The sequence below is a fragment of the Phalacrocorax carbo genome, chromosome 10 (genome assembly GCF_963921805.1).
Source record: "Phalacrocorax carbo chromosome 10, bPhaCar2.1, whole genome shotgun sequence".
In the NCBI taxonomy this organism is placed as follows: Eukaryota; Metazoa; Chordata; class Aves; order Suliformes; family Phalacrocoracidae; genus Phalacrocorax; species Phalacrocorax carbo.
Window position 1 is genome coordinate 21,131,149 of NC_087522.1, and position 23,181 is coordinate 21,154,329.

General features: G+C 43.0%; 1 protein-coding gene across 1 annotated transcript in view; it reads left to right on the forward strand.

The window, feature by feature from the left end:
- Nucleotides 1-4,935: 4,935 nt before the first annotated feature.
- The window catches only part of RGS6 (regulator of G protein signaling 6), a 291,861-nt gene continuing 273,615 nt past the window's right edge, over nt 4,936-23,181 (forward strand). Inside the window, exons 1-2 of the mRNA XM_064462381.1 lie at nt 4,936-5,115; nt 20,251-20,355. Coding sequence (XP_064318451.1) covers nt 20,272-20,355 — 84 coding nt within the window. The 5' untranslated portion in view covers nt 4,936-5,115; nt 20,251-20,271. The remainder of the gene's footprint in view (nt 5,116-20,250; nt 20,356-23,181) is intronic.

Genomic DNA, 23,181 nt, shown 5'->3' on the forward strand with positions numbered 1-23,181 from the left:
GGAGGTGGAAGGAAGAGCCATGTTTCTGCAGATCTAACGTGTTGGGGCTGCATGGCTGAAATCAACAATTTTTCTAATTGCTCCCTTTTTCTGCTGAATCCATATGGAACATAGCACAGACAATAAAGTATTAGGAGTTTTTAAAGTATACCTCCATAAAGATAAGCTAGGAATCACAGAGGGATACCATGAAACAGTAGTTGAGCACACCATAGGTGGTGCACAGCAAAAGAGCAAACATCGCTTGACCTGCCATTTATTGGTTGGAATGACAAGATGCAGAATAACTTTTTCTTTCACCTACCAGAAGTAAGGTAAGCAAAATTAACGGCACCCCACAACTTGCTCCTGCTGAATGCTAGCACAAGTCTGTACTGTTTGTAAACTTCTAAATTTGCTAGTCAATCCAGCCACCAATTCCATGCAGTTAATTGAAAGTTTACAAAACGAAGGATCCTTCTGTAAAAAGGCTTAGGAATTCAAGGCTGCTGCTACAGCCTGAGACTCATAAATGTACCACGAAATAAGCAAAGGACTTTAAGCTGACATTTAAGAAAAAAAGATCTACAATGTGTGCCATTAAAAGGTGTGCTAAAGCCTCCTTAAAACTACAAAGAAACTGTGCCATAATGATTGTCTGAAATGAAATAGGAGAGAAGAATTAATCCACAAGCTAAGGTCTTATTTAGTTTGCTTTAACAAAGTCTGTAAAGCCTATTGCTCTGTTGGTCTAATGATGTAGGCTAAGGCACAAGAGATAAGAAAAGCCAAGACACTGAAAGCTGTTGTAAAACTAGGTCACTGTTAAATTAAACATTTTATGAAAACTAGAACCTACCGTGAACAACTCTGAAAGCCTCTTTGCTTTTTTCATGCACTCAGCCAGAGACAGGCACTTACTCCAATTTACTGCCTTCATGGGAAAAAACACTGTTTCAGTGATGCCTCAGCACCCACCCCCGAGCCAACAGCTCCATTTTTTCTTGTAATTAACAACTACTGAATATTTATGAAGTGCCACGGGGTAACACTTAGTCTCGGGACCAACAATGCTGTTGGTTTGCAAACTGAAAGGAAAGTGCTGGCCCTACCTTGGAGCACCGCAACCACTGCAGCCGTACTCTTTTCACAGTTTCCTTCAAGCACCAGGAGAGGAGGATGCTACTGGCAGGTTAGCCGGATCTGCTCCTTCTTTTTTCAGATAATCACAGGGGAGCATGCTGTGCTGTGACTGTCTTCAGCATGTGAAGAAGCTCTTCAGATACCCTGGAGACTCCCACTTTTGAGCTGTGAGCGTAACTCTAGCGTCATAGCCACTATAGGCAGCGGTTGAAAGTTGTACCTTTCAAAGCTGATAGTACGAACCCTTTACTGCAATGAGGATAATACAACTTTAGGAGAGTATTACAAGGTGTGGAGGAAGTTTCCTGCTGCTGTACTCTTTAGTAAAAGATAGGATAACTTTTTAAAAGGTGTGTTCTGGTCATTGAAATCAGCTTCTATGATAAAGTAAAGCTGACTAAATATTTTCAGTGTAAATATCAGTGAAAATAAAAATTTAGCTTAACTTCTTTTGGTTTTAATGATGTATCATACTGACAGGTGATGTTCTGTATCTAGTCTTGACCACGGTGGTCTCTTCTAGCTTTAAGATCTCATCACAAAGTACAGCAGAGAGGACACAACAAAACTCCGTCCTCCTGGCTGGAAAATGCGGAGCGGTCTTTCCCAGTTCATTCTCCTTGAGCGTAACAAAGTGTTTCAGATGGCAGGTCTATTTTCCACAAACATTTCCGTACCTGCTTAGTCCTACGTCAGCTAGGGATGTCCCACTGATTGAAATAGAACTGTTCCTGCATCGCTAATCACACCAAACCACTGGACCTTCCCGCTGGGAAAGAGGTTAAAGTGAGAAATTATCTCTGTGATGAACCAAGTCTGAGTACACTGTTTCCAGTGTAAGGATCAATGCAAATAAAAAGCTAGCTTAGTTTCTTTTGGTTTTAATTATGTATCATTTATTTTAGTTGTTAATGCATGAAATTAAAAAATGTTGCCATGCTGTTTTTCTTTGGCAGCTATTACTTCAAGGGACCAAAGAATAGTTGTTACTTGAGAGAACCCACTAGACAAAGATTAGTTTATTTATAGTACAAAATGAGGAAATAAGTAATGAAATATTATCCAAAACTGAAATACCATTTAATCTATTTTTATTTATAAATTGTTTTTCCTTTTATTTGTACATTTTGGTTGGTTACAATTTCTTCTGTTTTCTGTAAAAAACCCACAGCGGGCACTTCTGCTTTCATGTGTCCAGCCAGTTTTCTTTCTCAGAATCGCGTGCTACCATGGTATGGTAATAGTTGGCCTAGAAACACTGCAAGGAAGCGTATTAATAAGTTCTTTGACTTGCAAATTTAAGACACAGGTAAAATGTTTTCTATCAATCTTGTATTTTGAAAATGGCATTTCTATAGAACTTGCATTTTAGTCTGAGTTAACCTGGTAAATATAAGCACTTAGACCTGTTAACTATTGCACGTACACTACTTTGAGGCGGCTGGGAGAATAAAGCCTGTGTAGTACAGAGGTGAAACAGCTTTTCCTGAATAAAGCTGATATAAGACACTGAAATATTTCATCCTTGATGTTACATGAAGCCAAACCCCAGAATAACTTGATCTAACTAGTGATTTGAAATGCTTTGCTGAGAAAAATCTCGGGGAAAAAAATAGTATCTGTGTTTCATAGGTAGCCACTCTCTCCCTCCCCTCTTTGCCTGAAACTGTTGTGTGGCAAGTAATGTATAACATGCTTAGGTTTATCTGAAGGGAATGACAGGCAGTTTACATTCAAACGTATATAAATAGAAATATTCTTAGATTGATTTTATTTCAAAAAAAGCGTTGGAAAAATATCCTGTGACATTTCAGAAGTGCAATCTCTTTGAACAAAAAATCAGGAAATAAATGCATAGTCTGTGTAGATGAAGGACCTTTTACAAGATGTGAGCATGGGCAAACTGCGCAGGCTGGAACCTGGCATTTTTCAAGACTAAGGAAGGAGTAGCCAAGAAAGGTAAAGAAAGATGGACATACAAATCCAGTAGAAATGGATGTGATGCAAACTTGTGCCAGATATATTTTTTTCTTCAGAGTTTATTGCTTGACTTATTGCAGCACTTTCATGCACCAGGCATCACCACAAGGTCGATGTGCTAGGCAGGTCACAACCATAACATAATAGGATGTTCCTGCGCAAGATGTTTTTTGGTGTCAATCAGCAGGCTTATCAAACATAAGCCTGGTTTTGATAACATCCAAATGAGGTAAATCTCTGGATGTTAAGAAAGGGGGGAAATATGGACACTGCACAGGGGCATTCAAGACAGGGTATGTAAGTTGGTAAAGTAGCCTTTCCTCTGTGGAGCTGGCACCTTTGCTGCAAAGAGTTTCAACTTCAAAAATAAGTCCAACATGTGGAAACCAAACCTTGGAAATGCAGAAAAGTTTGGCACGAGACAGGCGCAGATGCCTGGTGTAAAGTCTGGGCCAGTGCTTTCCAACACAACTTTCTCAGGCTTGAGGGTCAGTCTTGGGCGAGGTGGGCTTAACTTGTCTTCTGGAGGAAAAGGAAAGGAATAAAAATCTCATCCCACTCAACAGAGAAATTGATGAAGAATAGCCATAGGAAGTAGCCAAGCTACCGTGCACACCTAATTCATAGAATCATAGAACACTTTAGGTTGGAAGGGACCTTTACAGGTCATCTAGCCCAACCCCCCTGCACTGAGCAGGGACATCTTTAACTCGATCAGGTCGCTCAGTGCCCCGTCCAGCCTGACCTTGAATGTTTCCAGGGGTGGGGCATCTACCACCTCTCTGGGCAACCTGGGCCAGCACTTCACCACCCCCACTGTAAAAAATTTCTTCCTTATATCCAGCCTAAATCTACCCTCCTTTAGTTTAAAACCATTACCCTTGTCCTATCACAACAGGCCTTGCTAAAAAGTTTGTCCCCATCTTTCTTATAAGCCCCCTTTAAGTACTAAAAGGCCACAGTTGTGTCTCTCTGCAGCCTTCTCAAGGCTGAACAACTCCAAACTCTCTCAGCCTGTCCTCATAGGAGAGGTGCTCCAGCCCTCGGATCATTTTTGTGGCCCTCCAACAGCTCCATGACTTTGCTGTGCTGAGGACCCCGGAGCTGGACGCAGGGCTCCAGGTGGGCCTCACCAGAGCAGAGCAGAGGGGCAGAATCCCCGCCTCGACCTGCTGGCCACGCTGCTCTTGATGCAGCCCAGGATACGGCTGGCCTGGGCTGTGAGTGCGCACTGTTGGCTCATGTCCAGCTTTTCATCCACCAATTAATGTATGGACACTCATCCTAGCCAACAGGAATGGCTTTTGCCCAAGCGACAGGTCTGCTTAAAAGAGTTGGGTCTGTCAGAGATTTTGTTTAAGTTGTGTTGCCTGTTGTGATCGATAATGGTGTGCCAAGCCCTGGGCTCCTTGCAATCCCAGGCTTTAGCTGAGAAATCCTGAGTGTTCAAAGAGCACGACCCAGGGGTTCGTGGTTACAGAGGGAAGAATGTTACCTAACACATTAATCACGCAATACAACACATGTATAAATACGAGCGCAACATGGATGTAAGGCCCGTCCTTGGCTCCTTCAGAGCTGCGCCGAGTAGCCCAGAAGCAGCCGAGGTGGCGGGAAGGGAGTGGGGGCATGAAGTTTCCCCGCATCACCGGCAAAGGGCGAGAGGCCCCACACCGCGGGGGAAAGGGGCTTCCCGCGGTGCCGGGCGGGGGAAGTGAGCCCGGCCTGCCCGCAGCGGGCGCTGCTGCGGCGGGGCCGGGGCCGCCCGCGGCCGCGGGGCTCGGCGGCAGGTCGGGCGGAGGCTGCGAGGGGCCGGCCGAGGCGGGGCAACCCCGGCGCCGTCCCCGCCGCAGCCTGAGGGGCGCTGAGGAGAGGTTTATTTATTTTTCGGAAGAGGCGCGGAGAGGAGCCGCGGTAAACCCGGTGGCCCCGCCCGCAGGCTCACGCCATGGTGCGGGCCCCCCTCCGCCCCTGAGGAGCGGCGAGGCGGGGGGCGGCGGCGCGGTTGCTAAGGTAATGGGAGTGGGCTGGGGCAGGGGCTGCTCCCGCTGCCGTTATTTCCCTCGTTATCCGCAGTCGCCCGGCGGGAGGGGGTGCTCGGGCAGCCCCGGGGCGGTGGTGGGGACGACTTTGCTCCGAGTCGGGAGTAGCGGGCAGGTGCGCAGCGTGTGTGACATACGTGCTTGTGGGTACCGGGCCGCGGCGGGAAACTCTGTCCCTTCCCGGGCCGTTGGGCGCCCCCCCGGCCCCGCGTGGGCCGCGCTTCCCTCTCCCGTAGGGGCCTCGGGGAAGGGGGACCCGGTCTCCGGCCGTGCCCCGGGGGGTTCCTGGGCGGTGCGGGGGTGCACCCCTCGGAGCTGGGTTGGGGTTCCGTTGTCTCGGTGTCCCAACAGGTACAAAAGCAGTGCCTGGGGAGCTGGGGCTCGGTGGGGACACGGGGCGAGCTGTGGTGCTCTGAAAGGACAGAGCTTTTTGGGGGGAGGCCGTGGAGAAGGATGGGGGGCAGCGAGTACTGGGGTACAGCTTGGAGGGGGAGCCAGTGCCCCATGGGAGAACTCAGAAACTGTTTCGCTTTGGTAGCATATGGCAATAATAGGCTTTCATCCACCGACAAAGTGCCTGTGTGTGAAGACAGATCGGTGTGTGAGAGTAAAGCTGCCAGGCACTCTCCTCCCAGAGTCTTAGTCTCCCGTGACAGTAAGAGCATCTCCTTAGTCACTAGCTGCGACAGCATAAATAGAGGAATAGGTTGCGGGGGCCAGCAAGGAGCTTCAAGTATTTTTTTTCCTGAGGAAGATGCAGAATTCTGTATAGATAATGGCATGCTGCCACTCGTATGGTTCAGACATCGTAGCAGTCAGGGCTGCTGCTCCAAGGAGCTGACGACATCTGTGGCTCTGATCTTGACGTCCTGTCCACACCAGGGCTGCTCTCGCTGCTGGACGCAGCCCTCACTGGGACGGCCTGGGTAAGTCGGGGCTTGCTTCGGCTGACCTGCAAGGGGCTTGCCAGAACTGCATCCCAAGTGTAGCCAGCATGCTACAGAGCAGCGTAGCGCTTCCTAATGCTCTCCTGAAATTAAAGATTATGGATATGCATGATTGCTCTTGATTGTTTTTTTGTTTGTTCATTACCGGTGTGTAGGGATCAGAAAGCAGGAAGATCTGTCTTTGATAAATAAAGCCGTTCTGTAAAACTCACCTTTACGTTGTTGTGTTACGCTGTGGCTTCCCCCACCCCAAAGAAAGCTGTTTCATTTGTGTTTGCTTGTTTCTATGGGAAGTGCTTTGAAAGCTGAGAGTGTAAAAAGCGCTTTGTAAAGGTATAGTGGTATAGTGTTATTTATGATTGCTTGCTGAAAGAACATAGTGAAAGAGGTTAACTGTAGTTCAAAGCTTTGGGGATTTAAGGCATTTGATATCATCGTAAATACCCTCCAAGCTCAATTTGGGTTTATTTTGAAGTGGAAGGTTGTGTGTATTTGCCGTCATCCATTTCTTTTTTTTTGAATGCCAGATTTATCCTAATCTTGCAGATCGGAAGAACTAGCAATTGTTTGCTGTGTAGTTAGGATGCACAATACTTTCTCACCAGCTGACTGGGAACACTTTCACTGTACTTCCTTGTAAATCTGCTTTAAAAAGAGGTCAGATGTTGAAGAGCAGTTATTGACTTGGGGGCATATGGTTACAAGCACAGAATAACAGCATTCATTGCTTGAATGTGTGTGTTAAATACTGAAGAATGAGCTGCTCCTTTTTCTAATGACCTAATATAATAATTAATATCAAACATTCTAGTTCCTTCCCTAACAGGCTACAAGTGTGGTGGAGCTTAGATAGCCCATATTTTTTTTCCATTTTGAACTGTAGTAGTGATTAGAAGGAGAAGTAGTTATTTGCTGAACATCTCACACTGAGGTTTATGCATATTTGAAGATTGCTGTTCACCTACCTCACTGATTTCTTCTTACTACCCTTGCCTTCTAAGAAAAGGCATAATAATAAGCTGGATATCATCAGTGTTGACAGTGCTTGCCTTAGTTTCTCTCTGATGGTCCCTGTGATGCAGGTAGTGCAGATATCTGTTTTAATCCATGACACCTGAGTGTAAGAGGAAAAGGTGTGTCCTCTTAAAGCAGCAATTATCTCCTGGCTAACCATTTAGAAGGTGTTTCAGCATCTAGCATGTAATTCTGGCGGAGCCCACTGGTACGGCAGAGATGAGCAGAGCACTGTTCATTCATGGGAGTAACTGTGTTGGTTAATGTTTCTGAGGCAGCTGGAGGAAAGCTGAGTGTATGGAGTGAAAATGCTAGGAATCTGTCATCGTCCCTTCGAGCAGCCAAGAAGGGGGGAAGAGGAGAGGGCAGTCCTGTCCCAGCAGACTGCAGCAAACTAGCAGATGGCAGGGAAAGAAAAGAAGCTGCTGTACGTGGAGTAGCAGGAAGACAAAATAGCTGCACTGTATCATCCTAACATGGTACATTAGGATGCTGTTAGTCTGTGGTGAAACTTCTGCATCTTGCAGTGCTGTGGCTCAGGCTTCCTAATGGAAATACAAGGGTGTTGCGGGGAGATTATTTTTTTGCTGTACTTGATAACAATATGAGCCTCCAGCTTTTCAAGAATTAGGGATAACTAACCTGGGGGCTCTAGCCAGAGACACCTTTGATACCTAAATCAAACCCTACAGTCGTAAAGTGGCAGCAGAATGAGGGTGAGCTGCTCTTCCCATGCCCAATGTTACAAGAGTGCCTTATGATCGGTTATTACTTCGTGTGTGCTCATCCCTTGGAGCTTCAGTCACATTTCTGCAAGTACACCTAGGCTCTTCAGAGGGGAGATTGTTTGAACAAACAGGTCCACTTCACTAAGCAGCTCGGGATTGTTTCAGGGTACAAATATTGCATCTAGTTGTCAGAACTGAAATGCTCCTGGTTCCTCACAGGACTCCTCTCAGCTTTTCCATGATTGTGTTATTATCGATGTCAATTCATACCACAGAATTACAATTACAAAGAAAACCTGGGTACAATAAGAGTATTACGTTGGTGATTTGGAAGGGTGTTTCTTCATGTCAGCCTTTGAACTGCTGTCACCAGTGTGGCATAAGGCAGCACTTTGCCATCTAAAGTATCAGTCGAGATGTAAGTGAGGTATCATGGCCCTGTGTTATTACTGAAGGTGTAGTAGTACTTTTAACCCAAATGCTTGTGGCTCTGTCTGCCTATTAGAGGAAAGCTGACCAGAGCTGTGCTGGCCAAGCACATTTTGGGAACATTTAGGTGTCTGTAGGTGGTGATGGACACCACCTTGGGTGTTCAGAACCCGCTTTCAGAACTCCGCTTCCTGTGGAGTTGCCCATCTGACTTCTTCAGGCTACAAAATTTCCTCTTTTCATCTTTGAGCACTTACATATAGTTGAACATCTGTCTTCATATTCTGAACTAAATTATCATGTTCCTACATCTCTAACTTTTTTTTTCCTGTGAATCTCTGCCTCCACTCTTCACTACTTAACTTTCTGTGTAGCGACTGTGGAAGCACTGCTTGCATTGTGTCCTCGGGGCGGTGGATTTATGGGGTTTTAAAGTGACTAGAATGCACACAGTCGGAAGTACCTTGAAAAATTTGCCTTACACCTATTATTACATTTTCAAGGGTATATCATTGAGAGTTCTAAACTGTGTTTGATTACAGTTTTCCTTTAATGATATAGTGACTTTTAAAGTCTTTAAAGGATGATATTAATGTAAGTGAATGCACAGTGTTCTCTTAATCTATAGAAATTGTATCACAAAAAGACTTTTCCATGATTTCAGTTACTGTTTCCAGCTGGAGTCATACTGTACTGTGGTGACTGGGGAATGAGCTAATTTCTGCTGTTGTACTGTATCTATGAAGACGAGCAAGAAAGAGGAGAGCTAATTTGTATTTTCCTCATTGGTTGTCAAGCTCTGGAAAGATTGTGGAGTCAAGAGAGACTGCTGCTACCCACTTGTGTTACATCAGATCTCATACTATTTTTTAACATTCCTGTAGCTGGTGGCAAAGAATGTGGAGAGAGAGAGGTAGATTAACACTTCAGCGAGCAATAAGGTTCTGACGTATTGACGTCCCAGGAGCTCTGCATTGTTATGCGGGAAGCAGCTCTCTGTTCCTAGGCTCAGCAGCAGCAGAGTAAGGCACAGGTACTGCACTGTGCCTGTACTGGGGTGGTGGGGACCATGAGGTAGGTAGGCAGTGGAGAGGAATTAGTGCTGTATTTTTGCCAGGAATCTTCAATTACACATTACAAACATCATCCCAGCAGAAAGGGACAATATTTTGTCTTTTTCGCTGCGCTTCGCTGGCATCAGCAGTGAAAGGTTCAAAGAGTATTTAAAAGCTCCTCAGATTGATTACTACAGACCTGCTGTGCTATGGGGTTGCATGTTGAGCAAATGAGAACTAATGGTTTGAAAGTCAGGGCTTATATGTTCGATTTACTGCTCTGTCATCCATTATGTGAATGTGGGAAGTCACTTAATTTCATTGTGATTTAGTTTATCATTTTGTAAAAGAAAATAATGTTTGCCTCTTGTCACAGATGAGCAACTAGTTTTAGATTATGCCTTCGCTAGTGTAACGGCAGTCTGGCATAGGCACACATTAGCTCAATTAAAGGAACTGTCTTGATAGAAATATTATAGTATAACAGCAGTAGTAGTAACGCATATTAGTATTTATAATGTACGTAGCATATATTGGTGTTTATAGTAGTCCAGTTGCAGCATTGGGTAGTTCAAGTTAGATGAACCACTGCAGTGGGTTTTGTAGACTCTGCTGAACTGCGTGGGTGTGTGAACTTGAGCTGGCTAATTCAGGAGTGGCTTAGATGCTTTTTACTTTGCAATTACTGAAGTGATTTGGATGTAATTTGCATCTGAAAAGGCCGTGTGGTGTGGTAAACAGCAGGGCAGTGAAATCATAGTATATTACATCATGTCCTTGAAGCAGGTGGGATGCAACCAGTTGTGTTCATTTGCACAGGTGGTATTGTATGGTGCCGCATCTTCAAAAGCGCCTGTGCTTTTGGGTAGCAAATGTTGCGTTTTATTTGGTTGCAGGGTGCTTGCAATTTTCCATCCTCTTGAGAATGAACAACAAGCAAGAGCTCTCAGCACTTTGGGGTGTTTTAAATGAGATTGTGCAGTCACTGATCAATGCAGGGGTGGATTGGTTGTTATATCAACTTGCATTAGACTACTTAAAGGGAGCTTTATTTTAGCAAGCTCCATTTGGAGAAGGGAGTTTAGGTAGAGTAATTCTGAATTTGGAATCTGACAGGTACTAGGGCCTTTTTTTTTAATTTTAGTATTTTGATTTTTCTTGTCAGCCAGTATTGGAACATCCATTAGCCTGTGCTTCTCATTCAGTGTTCTCTTTGAATCCATTTTCTTCAGTTGTTTTCAACTTATTGGATACAGTGTAAAATAGAAAATGCAGTTCACCCCCCAGAAGTAGCTTACTGTAGTTACAATTAGTACTTTCTGTGGTGCATAAAGTACAAGTCGCTTTCAGCGATGGTGTATTTGATGAACCAGCTTCATGGACAAGATGCTTGTAAGCACACCTTAACTGATCCAAGGAAGATAATTTTTCAATGAAGGACTTATATTGGAGAAGGGACTAGAAGTGTACCCTCAAGCTCTGTGTTATCAGTGCAGTTACTCATTTTCCACAGGGAATGATTCTGGCCAATAAGTTGGCATTGTTGGAAAACAGCAAAGTACAGCTTCAGTGCTCTCCTTTGCAACTGCTCCTTGCAGACTGATAGCACTTTATAAATACTTCAGTAGTTTGGGGTCACCTATTCAGATGAAGTTCAAAGTTGGGCTATATCTATCTCTTTGCATTTCTAAATTTGTATAGCACTGACACTTGTTTCAGTTAAATATTCAGCATATATTTGCTGTTACATTCTCTGTATCTATCCTTGGTAACAGCATGTTGGCTCAGAGCCTTTCCAAGAGATCTTGTACTTGCAGCGGTATTTTTTAATGGAAGGTAGATTGATTACAGGTAGATACTGCATTTTGTTCTGAATTCTTTGGAAGAAGGATGGATGTATTTGAGGCAATTTCTTCCTGGGTATAACATCATTCTCATCCATTAAAAGTAGATTTGGTATGCAAGTGCCCATTTTAACAATTGATTTCGTAAAGGGAAAAATTTGCCTTGTTAATAAGAAGTTCATTTGTCAGTATTTGCTACCACCCATCCGCATTCCATTTTTCCTTTTAGTTGTCTTGCTCGCCTTGTTTGTCTACCTATCAAATAATAGATTGAAAACTCTGAAAGTGAGAAAGGTCTTCATTTTAAGTCAGCAATGCTTCCAGCACACCTTGGGTGGACAGACGAGAAAACAGCTACTGTGTATTTCTCTATGAGAGAAAAAAAAAAAAAAAGAGAGAGAGAATGCCTCTAAGCATCAGGGAACTGAGGACCTAGTCAGTGTCAGATGCGGAGAAAGTTACTTTATCTTGGCTTCTGCCCCTAGATTTCCTGGATGTAACATCCAGTTGCAGACAGTATTTTCAGAAATCTAAAATGGCTAGAAATACCTGCAGATTTAGAAATGCATAAAATCAAAATGGGGTGTGGCGCCCTGGGGAAAGGGGAGGAAAGTAAGTAATTTTCCATGGTTTATCAAGAAGCAGCCTGATCATCTGCCAGGTGATGGAGGCAGGTCACCTGCAGCTAACATGACTGGAATAACTGGAACTGTCCATCCTTAGTGTCATCTGTTATACAATTATGTGACAGAGTGAGTACTACCACAGTTCTCACAGATGGAGAGAAAATTGCTCAAGACCACAGAGAGCACCCTTTTTTGGAGGTGGAACAAGGCCTTTGTGATCCCTTGTTGGCAATGTTCTGCTTAGACCACCACACTGTGCATACTCACTTGTTTTATTAGAGGACATATGTAATGGGGAACAGCAAGTGGTTGGAGAGGAGGACATACAGAAACCAGCTGCTCACATTAGATTGCACAGTGGGCTGAGTTTAAGCTTGTAGCCTCTGTCTGTAGGAAGTCAAGTGGCTTGGATTGCCTCATGTCTGAGTGCTAGTTCTGTCTAAGAAATGGCTGTGTCCATAGCGCATATACTTGGCCAGAGGGGCCTTCTCTGGTGACTAGATGGTACCTCTGTGGCCCAAAGACACAGTGATCATTATGTGTGGTTTTTTTCCAAGTACAGTGTTTAAAAAAATGTGAGATTGTCCTGCAGCCCACCAAAAGGATGAGGTTATGCATTGCATGACTTGGGACATGGTGGGAGGCTGTGTGGGGTTGCAGAACCTATTGGGAGACTGCTGGAGGAATGGATAAGAAGTAGGGAGCCAAACCCTGTCTAAGGTCATCCGTGCTGACTCTTGGAAGCAAGTGGTGATGGGTGAGAACTGTGTTCCCAGACCTATGTCCACACGCTGGTTTGGAGCTCCACAAAAGAGAACCTGGGAGCAAACTAGCAGTTAAGCAGTGCTGGTGATCAGGAGCCTGGCGCTTGCTCCCTCCCTGCTTGCTCCCTGTGTGCAAATGTAGATATACCTGTACAATGTTTTGAAGCAGGTTTTTCACAGGAAGCACTTAGTTACATGTGTGGAAGGAGGCTGCACCTTTAGGAAACATCTGTGAGAGTAGTAAGAATTAGAAATCCCAGTCTTCATCAGGTTTGTTCCAGTTTCCTTAAAGAGAAGAAAAAGGGAGTATCCCAGAACTGGGTCCTTTCTTCATGCTCTGGCAGGGTGAGGCAAAAGTCTCTGCTGTTTCCATGCCTAGATGCCTGCCTGTCTCTTGTCCTGCTGAGTGAGAGAAGCTTTGAGCTCCAGTACTTCAGCATGGGGCTCCCTGGTACCTCAGAAAGGGGAGGAATGGGGTCCTTTAGAATCCGTGAATTATCCCAGTGTAAACAAAACTGCTTTCTCATAAACAAGGAGGAATTTGTTTGACAAAAATTTTAACATTAAGTGCAGTTGCTGGCAGTGTTTATACTTTGTTACTTAAAAAAGGCAACAGACTGAATATTGTTGATAGTACTGCAGTGTTCAGCACTTGCAAGGAAGGGCAGAAGGTCTGGGATGATCTTCCACTGGAAAAGTATTTTCAGAGTAACTTCAGTTACAATTTGAAGTCCAAAACAGTATTTGGAAGGATTTTTAGATGCTCTGGGAGCTGTACTTCATTGATGGAAGCAGACTCTCTTTGCTGCTTGTCCATGCAGGGGAGCAGCGCGGTGGTATCCGGAGTGGCACAGGACCCTTTAGTCTGTCACTGCTAACTGTGGTGTGGCTCCCTACATGGGGATGCTCAGCCCCTTTTGCACTAGCCCTCGTGTCCTCCTCAGCATCTCTCTTAGTAGGGGAACATGCTTGCAGAGTCTTGTTCCACTGAGCGCAGTGGTCAGCAGTGCCGTGTGTAATAGCAGTGTTTCACCTTCCTCACCAGTAAGAATACTGGAGTAGATGGTGGAGTTTTGACCTCATCTCCAGTCTCCTCAGCTTTTGTCTGACTGAGACAGGTGTTGTATCAGTTCCCATTTGGAAAATTATTTTGTTAGTCATACAGATTTACTTCTGAAGGAAGAGTAGAGGTGAATTGTGCAGGGCTCTGACTGAGCTAGACCAGCCATCGCCCATGTTGGACCTGGGATCTTCTGGTTGATATATTCGCCTTGGTAAACAGGTTGACTTCTACGATATACTGTATGTTGTCCTCTAGTATGCGTACCTTGCTGGGCATGCCCAAGTCTTAGTTAGTGATTCCCAGGTTGGAAGGGACCTCAGGGATCATCTAGTCCAACATTTCTAGGAAGAGCGCAGTCTAGACAAGATGGCCCAGCACCCTGTCCAGTCAAATCTTGAAGGTGCCCAACGTGGCCGAGTCAACCGCTTCCCTGGGGAGATTATTCCAATGGTTGACTGTCCTCACTGTGAAAAATTTTCCTTTTGTGTCCAATCAGAATCTCCCCAAGAGCAGCTTGTATCCATTCCCCCTTGTCCTCTCCATGCGACTCTGTGTAAAAAGGGAGTCTCCATCTTCTTTGTAGCTACCCCTTAAGTACTGGTACATGGGAATGAGATCCCCTCTGAGCCTCCTTTACTCAAGGCTGAACAAACCCAGCTCTCCCAGCCTACCCTCGTATGGCAGCTTCCCAGTCCTCTGATCATCTTGGTGGCCCTTCTCTGGACCCCTTCCAGCCCATCCACATCCTTTTTGTATGGTGGGGACCAGAACTGTACACAGTACTCCAGGTGTGGCCTGACCAGCGCTGTGTAGAGCGGGGTGATGACTTCTTTCTCTCTGCTGGCGATGCCCTTTTTGATGCAACCCAGCATCCTGTTGGCCTTCTTGGCCGCAGCAGCACCCTGTTGGCTCATGTTGAGCTTCCTGTCCACCAGGACCCCCAGGTCCCTTTCCACAGAGCTGCCCTCCAGCCAGGTGGATCCCAGTCTGTGCTGCACTCCTGGATTATGTTTTCCCAGGTGCAGGACCTTACACTTCTCCTTGTTGAACTTCATAAGGTTCTTGCTGGCCCAGTCTTCCAGCCTATCCAGATCTCCCTGCAGAGCAGCTCTCCCTTCTGGAGTGTCTACTTCCCCACTCAGTTTGGTGTCATCTGCAAACTTCATCAGGCTACACTTGATGCCGTTATCCAGATCACTTAAAGTAACAGAAAACCAGGAGAGAAGCATGAAGCTGCAAGTTTCATTCTTTCCAGTGGAATTCTAGTGAGACTTTTGTAATGGATGTGAAATATTAACTTAATGGTGACTAATTGAATTCAGATTGACTGATTAATTTTTTTCTTGTCTCTTCCCTCCTGTCACCTTAATAACATGATCTATTCTAGCAAACCAGGTAGGGATTTTTGCTACTAGGTAATTATCAGTTCAGCAAGGTGGAAGGTTATGTGAATTCTCAGGCACCTAAAAGTCATGTAATCTAGATCAGTTTTGCTTATTAGAAATAAATTACCTAGATATTAATGACATGAAATTGTATTTTACTCTATGGTTGTGTGGTAAAGCTCCAAATATCTCATGATTTGACATTAGCACTACGTGTCAATGATAAGATGCCCTGGAAATATATTAATTACACGGCATAAAGGTAACTTCCACTTATTGTCACCCAGAATTGTATTTCAGCTGAGCAGTGCTGATGGATGTTTACATGGTGATTCACATGATAGATTATTTTCCAGGATTAAATTTATGCACATTATAACAAACTATCTCATTTTATCTCAAATGTGCAAGAAATGTTTTGCACTCCCAATTTTGCTTAAGTTGACAACTTATTTATTGAAATGCAGGCTTAGGGTCCAAATATAATCCTGTATTGGGAAACACTGGTGATGTTTTCAAGAAATAGCTTATTTTGCAAAATTTCTTCTAACGTTGTACTTTTTTCTTTCTCTATTACCTATAAAACCCAGAATGTATAAGGACTCCTTGGTGGGGTAATTTCTGTGAAGCACATGGGTGTCTGTGCCTATAAGAGTTTTCTTACAGCAGTCTTGTTTACAATAGTCTTTTCTTACAGTAGTCAAGGTGTTTTAGAATATTTATGGGAATCTTTTAATTTACTGCATAGATGTTTTCACTGAATTTGCATATATGTAGAGATTTAATACTGACAGTGTTTATGCACAAAAATGCAAAAGTTATAGTCTTTGAAATTTTATTATTAAACTCCTAAAGAGGCAGCTGTTGAAGAAAAAAATTTTTCTTACTTTTTGGGGCATTTTATAAAATTGGTTATTCCAGTTTAAAGGAGTTCACTGATCCTTTTGTAATGTATGGGAGCCATATCTTTTTGCAGTTTCTGGTTTTTGGGAGAGTTTGATGAGCCTGATCAGATAAGAGAGAGAGAAAACTCGTACTGTGATTCAGTGCATTTTGTTAAAGGCTGCCTGTCTAGTCCCATGTGATTATGTTGCTCAGGAAAAAGCAGAACTGTTCTATAATAAAGAATAAAATTTTAGAAAAAGGAAAAACCAGCAAGGGGCGAATGTACCCTCTCTTTTTAGATTATTTTTGGGAGTAATTTTTTTAAAGGCTTCATAGGCTATCTTCTCCATAAACAAGAAGTTGAAGATTGCTGGTTTGCTCCTTGCGTGCGGCGGAGTGAGAAGATGGTTAGCACAAATGGTTTTCAATTTATATCGCTTTTGCCACTGAGGAGACTGGCTTACTGCAAGCATGGCTATTGTCAGAAAAACAGCTGTGGGAAGACAGCATCTTTTGAACCTGAGAGTTGGAATTCAGACCACTTTTTTTTTTTTTTGAAGGTATGCATTTGGATTTAGATTGCTGGTGTGTGGCTGCAGGCTGGTATGAGTTAGCTGCTGGTAATGTAGTGACCTGCCTGTAGGAGTAAGGAGCTGATGGTGCTCCTCAGGTAGTAATTGGTGAGGCTCTTAACTGAGGGCTGTGCGTGAATACTTTTAATTTTTTTAAAAACCTAAATAAAATGCTTGCCCTTCTCAGCCCCATGTAGCTGACATGTCTATATAAGACCGAGCTGGATTCTGTTCTGGCTGATGCATTGCAAATAAGTGCTTAGAGAAAGGTTTAGAGGGCAGACTCTCTTTAACATGTGTAGTGACTTTCTGCTTGCATCCCGAGTAGACTCGGCTGGCAGTGAGGAAAAAATTGTGTAGAAAGAATAGATTTCAATAGGATCTCTTGAAAAATTAGTCCTGCGATGCTAGACTACTGGGTTTTTGTTTGGTTTTTTTTTTTTAAGAGAACTATGCTAGTCAGAATTGGACTATCACATACCATTATATTAATTAAAGGGTTGCAAATGCATCATGATTATTCGGATTAAAAAACCTGTCCTTTGAACGTGAGCAGTCTTGTTTGTGTTCATAGCAGGTAGCTTCCATCACTGGAGCCCTGGCTCTGGGCTCAGTGCCCTTCTCCCTGCTGGTCTGTCCCCCAGGTGGAGACAAAGCGGTGCTCCCCTGGGCTGTGCTGATGTTGCTCCTTAGTCAGAGGTATTGCTGCTGCATGACTGGCAGTTTGTCTGCATCTGTGGGGTGTGAAATCAGTGCCACAATCCTCAGGCTAGTGAATGCCCCATTTGTGAACTGCTTTGAAACCAGGCTTTAGCGTGGTGGGAGTGCAGGGAAGCAGCCCTGCATCACTGCATGCTGAGCTGTACTCAGCTCCCGTACATTAAAAAGCACTGGTGTAATAAGATCCACGGGTACCCAGCATTGCCATGCTTTCATCTTGAAGAGCCAAGAGCATGCCCATGTCATATCACTGTCTTATTTTCTCTGTAGTCTTTTTTTTCTCTAGAATAAGAATACCACCTAAAAAAGGATTTTGTGTTTTTTTTTAAAAAAAAAGCAGTCTAGAAGAAAGTCAAGAAACTTGGGTGATGGCCAGAGCCCTGACAATTCCTCAAGGGCCCTGGGGGACCCCCTGGTCCAGGGGCTTCACTAGGGCTCATCCCAGCACCAGCAGCGCCTGGGCTGTGTGAAGGGATTGTTCATGCTTTTGTCAGCTCTGGGGTGCACCTCAGTCCCACCTTGTCTGCAGCCTTGTCCTCTGCGGCATCCATCCTGCTGTCACTCCTGCAAAGGTGGCCCTGCTCCTGCTGTTCCTGACCAAAACCCATCAGGAGATGCTGGGCACCAGTGGGAGGCACTTTTGCAGAATTCCAGCAGCAGGTTTGTTTGTATTGATTACCTGTTGTAGATCTTCAGAGGCAGTTGGTGGTTCCCTCAGTGTCACGGTGAACAGCGTGACAGCCATATTGTGCAAGGTGTTATTGTCTTGTTGCACTGGAGCAGATGAAAATCTTCAAGATGCGCTTTGGGGGAAAATCCTGAAGAATCAGAAAAGATCAAGTAAGCTGATAGTAGAACAAGAACAACAGAATTTGTAAATGTGATGTTCAAAGTGAATAATGCAATGAACAAAGCACAGTTAAGTAAAGCTACAGAGGGCTTTTTGATTAGAAATTGGAAATTTCTTCTTTAAAGACATATTGCTCAATCAAAAGTTAACTGCAATTGTTTTAAAGTATGCATATCTAATCTCAAGTTTAAAGTAAGCAGTGAACATGGTTTTTATATACTGCAGGTGAAGCTGAATCTCGGGTGACTTGACATAGGCTTTCAGCTCTGCTTTCCTTCAGAAAGTTACATAAAATCTCTACCGAGTTCCTGCTCCGTTCAATTTAGTGGTGATAACTAGAGCCTAACTCTTCAGTGACTTGAAATCATGACTAAAAGTGCTGTGAAAATGCACATTAGTGTAAATCATTCTAAGTGCTATAATTTTAAAAAGCTTTACTCCTCACCATTTGTGCTATTTAAGTTTTGCATCTAATCATTTTGCTTAGAGAATTTAGTCTGTTTCCTTTCTAGCTCATGACCTGGCACAACAGTGCAGTTCTTGGGCTTCCAGGAAGACATGAGAGTTTAATAGGAATTAAAATAATTTTTTTGTCCTTTAAATATAAAATAGTGTGTAAATTGGCCTCAACATGCCTTTGAAAGGTAATATATATGTATATTGTTTAATTTGAGCTAGAACTGTATTACTGAGTTTCAGAATTGGTATCTGCATGTACAAATGCATTTATGTCCACAGTCGTGTGTGAGTATGCGTGCTTCGTAAAAGAAATAAAAGAAGGAATTTGGATTGATGTAGGATGATTAACCTTGGTCTCTGTCCCCTGCTTAAAGGGATCTCCCTTGTTTAAAGGGGTCTCTTGGCTGCTTCTGGCTCCAGCTGAGGATGCCATGTTACAGGAACAGTCTTTTCATTGCTGAGGCAGAGCAGAGCTGGGATATGGTCTGAGGTTGTCCGATTCTGGCACTTGACTTTGTCCTTGGGAGCTGATAACTGACAGCTAGAATGGCTTGGGCTGTATTATATACATAATTGTATGCTATGTATGTGTGTTATATGCTGGGGCACTTTGTCGCCTGTGGGAATGTGAAAAGCGGGTAGAGAAAGGAATAGGGAAGTATCTTGTTCCTTAAATAAGGGAGGAGGTTTAGTGGTGAACTGGGTTTTACGAGTGAATGTGTAGATTATGCATGTGTGAACATATTTAGACTTTTGTCTCAATTGTTAATAAAATATGTTGAGATGGGAAATTTCAATCTTTTCAATGTTAAAAAAATTGAGCTTGTCAAACAGCTTTAATGCCAGTGACTCTAAGAGGCAGTGTTACCTTTTAGGCTAGGAAAGGTCACCACATGGATCCATAGCAGCATTTCATTTAAGATGTAACTTGTCAAATGTGCTGGTGGAAATAAATTTAAAATACAGCATTTGACTTAGAAATTTGACTTAGAATTTAAATTGTCCTCCCTGCACTGGGCTTACACCACCACCACCCCCGCCCCTTTAAGGGCTAATGTTTTGCCTCAAGCCTGGCATGACCTGGGGGAGATAAGGCAGCACTTCTGTGCTTCTAGAACATAGTTTGGGTTAAGGAGTATTATGTGTGGTTTTTTGACTGTGTCCTGCTGCCTCTTCCTGGCTCATCATGAGAAGAGGTGAAGGAAGCAGATGACTCTGAGCAAGCAGAGTATGCCTTCTTGCTTCCCGGCTGCTGCCCTGGAGCTGGGGAGAGCCAGAGGCGTCTGCAGGTGACAACCAGCAGTGTGCCTGACAGTCTGCTGTGCCTGCTGATTCCAGTGGGGTTTCACTCTGTCTCACAGCAAGCTTATCCACCTTGGCTTTTTGTTTGAGGGTACCTCAAAAGTTCATTGAAAAGTCTAAGCTGTTTGTGCAAGGAAAGGAAGTGTGCGAAGTATTAATTGATCTTTTACTGAATGGGGGCTGATGACAAAAGATCAGAACTGGCGGAGAAATATATGTGTGTGTGTGATACCCCAAACCACAGCTGTATGTGACTTGGCAGTCCTCGCTCTTGGGGCATTGTGCTTTAGACAAATCGGTTCAAAGCATTTAACTGTCTGACACAGTGTGATAAAATCCTGCACTGGGTTAAGCGTGGAGCATGGTTCCAATGTACCATCCTCGTCTGTCTGCCTTGGAGGTAGTTGTGTGTCCTCGCCATGCTCCCCTGGGTTCATGCTCACTTTTGCTCCTGTCCTTGCAGGCTGAGCTACGAGAGGCAAACATGGCCCAAGCGCCCACTGATCCAAGTAATGTGGAAATCACTGACCCAGAGGAGAGTTCTCCAAATATGATAGTCTACAGAAAGGTAAGGATTTGGAGCTGTGTGCAAAAATCTCTTCTTATGTGGTTGGCTTGTAAAAGGATTCCGTGACCCTTTTGAAGTCAAAGGTATTGGATGCATAGCTGGAATAGTTTTCAGGAAAGTAGGTGTTTAAACCTCTAGCATTTAGGAGCTTGGAAGTCTTATTCTGTTTAGTGGAAGTGTTTATGCTTGTCAGTATAAAATATTTGATGACAAACTAATAACTTGCAGTTTATAACTTCTTGTACATAGTTGTGATGTGTCTTTAGCTAATAGGTCAAGTTTACTAAGTCTAGCTAAAATAATTGCACATACCTTCCAAGTTTTATCACGCTAAGTATAAAGTAGCTGGCATACAACAATTTTTTAGTACATTTTTTCTCTATTTTTCATATTGTGTGTTTTGTTGCATAATTCACAGTTTTATTCTTTGCAGGTAGTTGTTATTAGTTCCCATGGCATTGCTTAAACTAAAAAAAGAAGAACTCTTAAGTGCTAGTGAAAAATGAATTAGACAAAGCTAAAATAACAGCAGTGCATGATGTCAAAGAACACTCTTTCACCATGATGACACGTCTTATTCTGAAGTACTTTGGAGGTATCATAAAAGATTAAGAAAAGCAATCTATTGACCCCTTTGCTAAGGAATTGTTTTACTGTTACCTCTGGGTTACATGTATCTGTTACCTATGAAAATGAGTCTGTTTGTAATTTAATGAAATAATGTAAATATATTTTATTTAGCCTGCAAAATGTTTCTTGTGTAGCATGCGAAAGCGTTGTATGGTTCTGACAAAATTTCTTGCATGGCTCAGATAAGCTATCATTCCGTTAACTCAAGAGCTACAATGCTAGCTAAATCAAGTTTCCTTGTGTAGTGTGGTCATTGTTACACGTTAGAAAATAGTTATAAATAACTAAAATGTGTTGAGTGTACATGGTACTGTTTTCTGCTTGTGTGACTGCAATCTTGATGACTTTTCATATGCTGAGAAAGTAATTTGGGTTTCATATAGAGCGTAAGTTGTTTAAAGTGTTACTTTTTGATAACCATAATTTTGGTTTAGTTGTTGCATATTTGGTTTGGAATCTGGAATTGTTAACATGGGAAAATTTTCTGGGTAATGTGTAGGCTTGTTTGTTTTGAATGTGTTATGAACACACTTCAGCTGCTAATTTGGAAGTAGCGGTAGTCGGTTAGTCAAATTTTCTTTTTAGAACCTGTTTGCTGAGAGGGCCAACACCCCAGCAGGTTGAAGCAGATACGGGGTATGAAAGAAGTTTCTGGTTGCATGATCTAGAATTAGGGCATTAAATCTGTGACTGCAGAGAATCCACTTACCTATTCTTGAAAACATTATGTTTATTTGAATGTGTCTCACTTCCTATTCATCTGATGGCATTTCTACTTAGGTATTTCTCAGTTTCTTTGCCTTTTAGTGTTTCATTATTGTTGCTGTAGAATAAGGCTTGCAAATTCTGTGGTGTCTACGGGGAACATACTCGTACCATTTGATTCATCTCTCCTTACTGGTGTTCCTCAGATGTCAGTATTATCAGCCCTTCATAACAGAATCATCTGTCAAAATACAGTTATTTTTTAGAATAGCATGCTCCATGCATTGTTCAATAATACTGTGTTCTGTATTGCCAATATTAAGCTAACGCATGTGCGTCAGATTTTTTCATTGAGGGTTTTTATTGCTTTTATGACTAGGGTTAACATTACCTATTCTTCAAAGTTAATTTCCATTGGTGATTGACTTTCTAAATCTAATTTACTGTTTGATATTAGTTATATGTATTACACATCAATTATATGTTCCTTAGTGTTGAGAAATCATATGCAAAATCTGAGACAAGACTTTTATTCTCTTGATTATCTCTCCTCTCTCTAAATGAGTGTTTAGCTCTTCATCTCTCATTTCCTTTCAAATGGCTTGATTGCCGGTAATGAATGAGAAAAAACACTGCACTGGACTCCCTGAAATACAGAACACAATCTGCCAGCATATCATGCAGTTCAGGGTTGGTGTTGTGTCACAGTGAAAGGTTTGCTTTTCACAGCAGGGATCCTGAAATGCAATTGTTGATCCCCCTAAGGAAGAAGAAATAAGGGTCGGCATCACCCATTGTAATTCACCCAATTGCAACCACAATTAATGTGGCTTCAATAATGGCACCACAGTAATTCCTGCTTTGTCAACTATTTTGTTGCTTGTCATTAACTGTCACGTTTGTGGGTTTTGAGGGAGGAAAGCCCTACAAGTACAACACCAAATTGTTCATGCTTACTTTACTGAGACTCACTGAGGTCTATTTGAAGTTCATAAGCCGAGACAATAGTTGTGGTAGCCTGATTTTCTTTATAATCACTAGTGGGAGATACACGCATCTGAAGGACAAATCAGATCTTAGGTGGTGCTGAGTGTCCCTTTGGAGCAACCTCTGTCTGTATTGTTTATGGAGAAAAGCCTACAACAGGCTGTTCTCTTTACTTATGTAGGTAAAACTAAGTGGGATGGATTTTGGCCATGCTGAACAAAATAAACTAATTTATTTTGACTCCAATTAGTTTGTGATATTCTCTATGGACTTCTGCAAGCAAATGGATTCTAACTGCTTTGATTGCTACAGCAGATGGTCTCAGTGAGATAAGTCTTATTTTCTTCTACCTTCAGGGTTAACCTTTTGGGGGCTGATATTTATCAAATTGTGAGGCATATTTAATTTTTTAAATCCAAAATGTTTAATGTTGCCCTACTGTTCTGGAAGACATCTGTGTGGGGATTAGGTAGTGCAGATGCACTCATTAGGGTAAGCAATGTT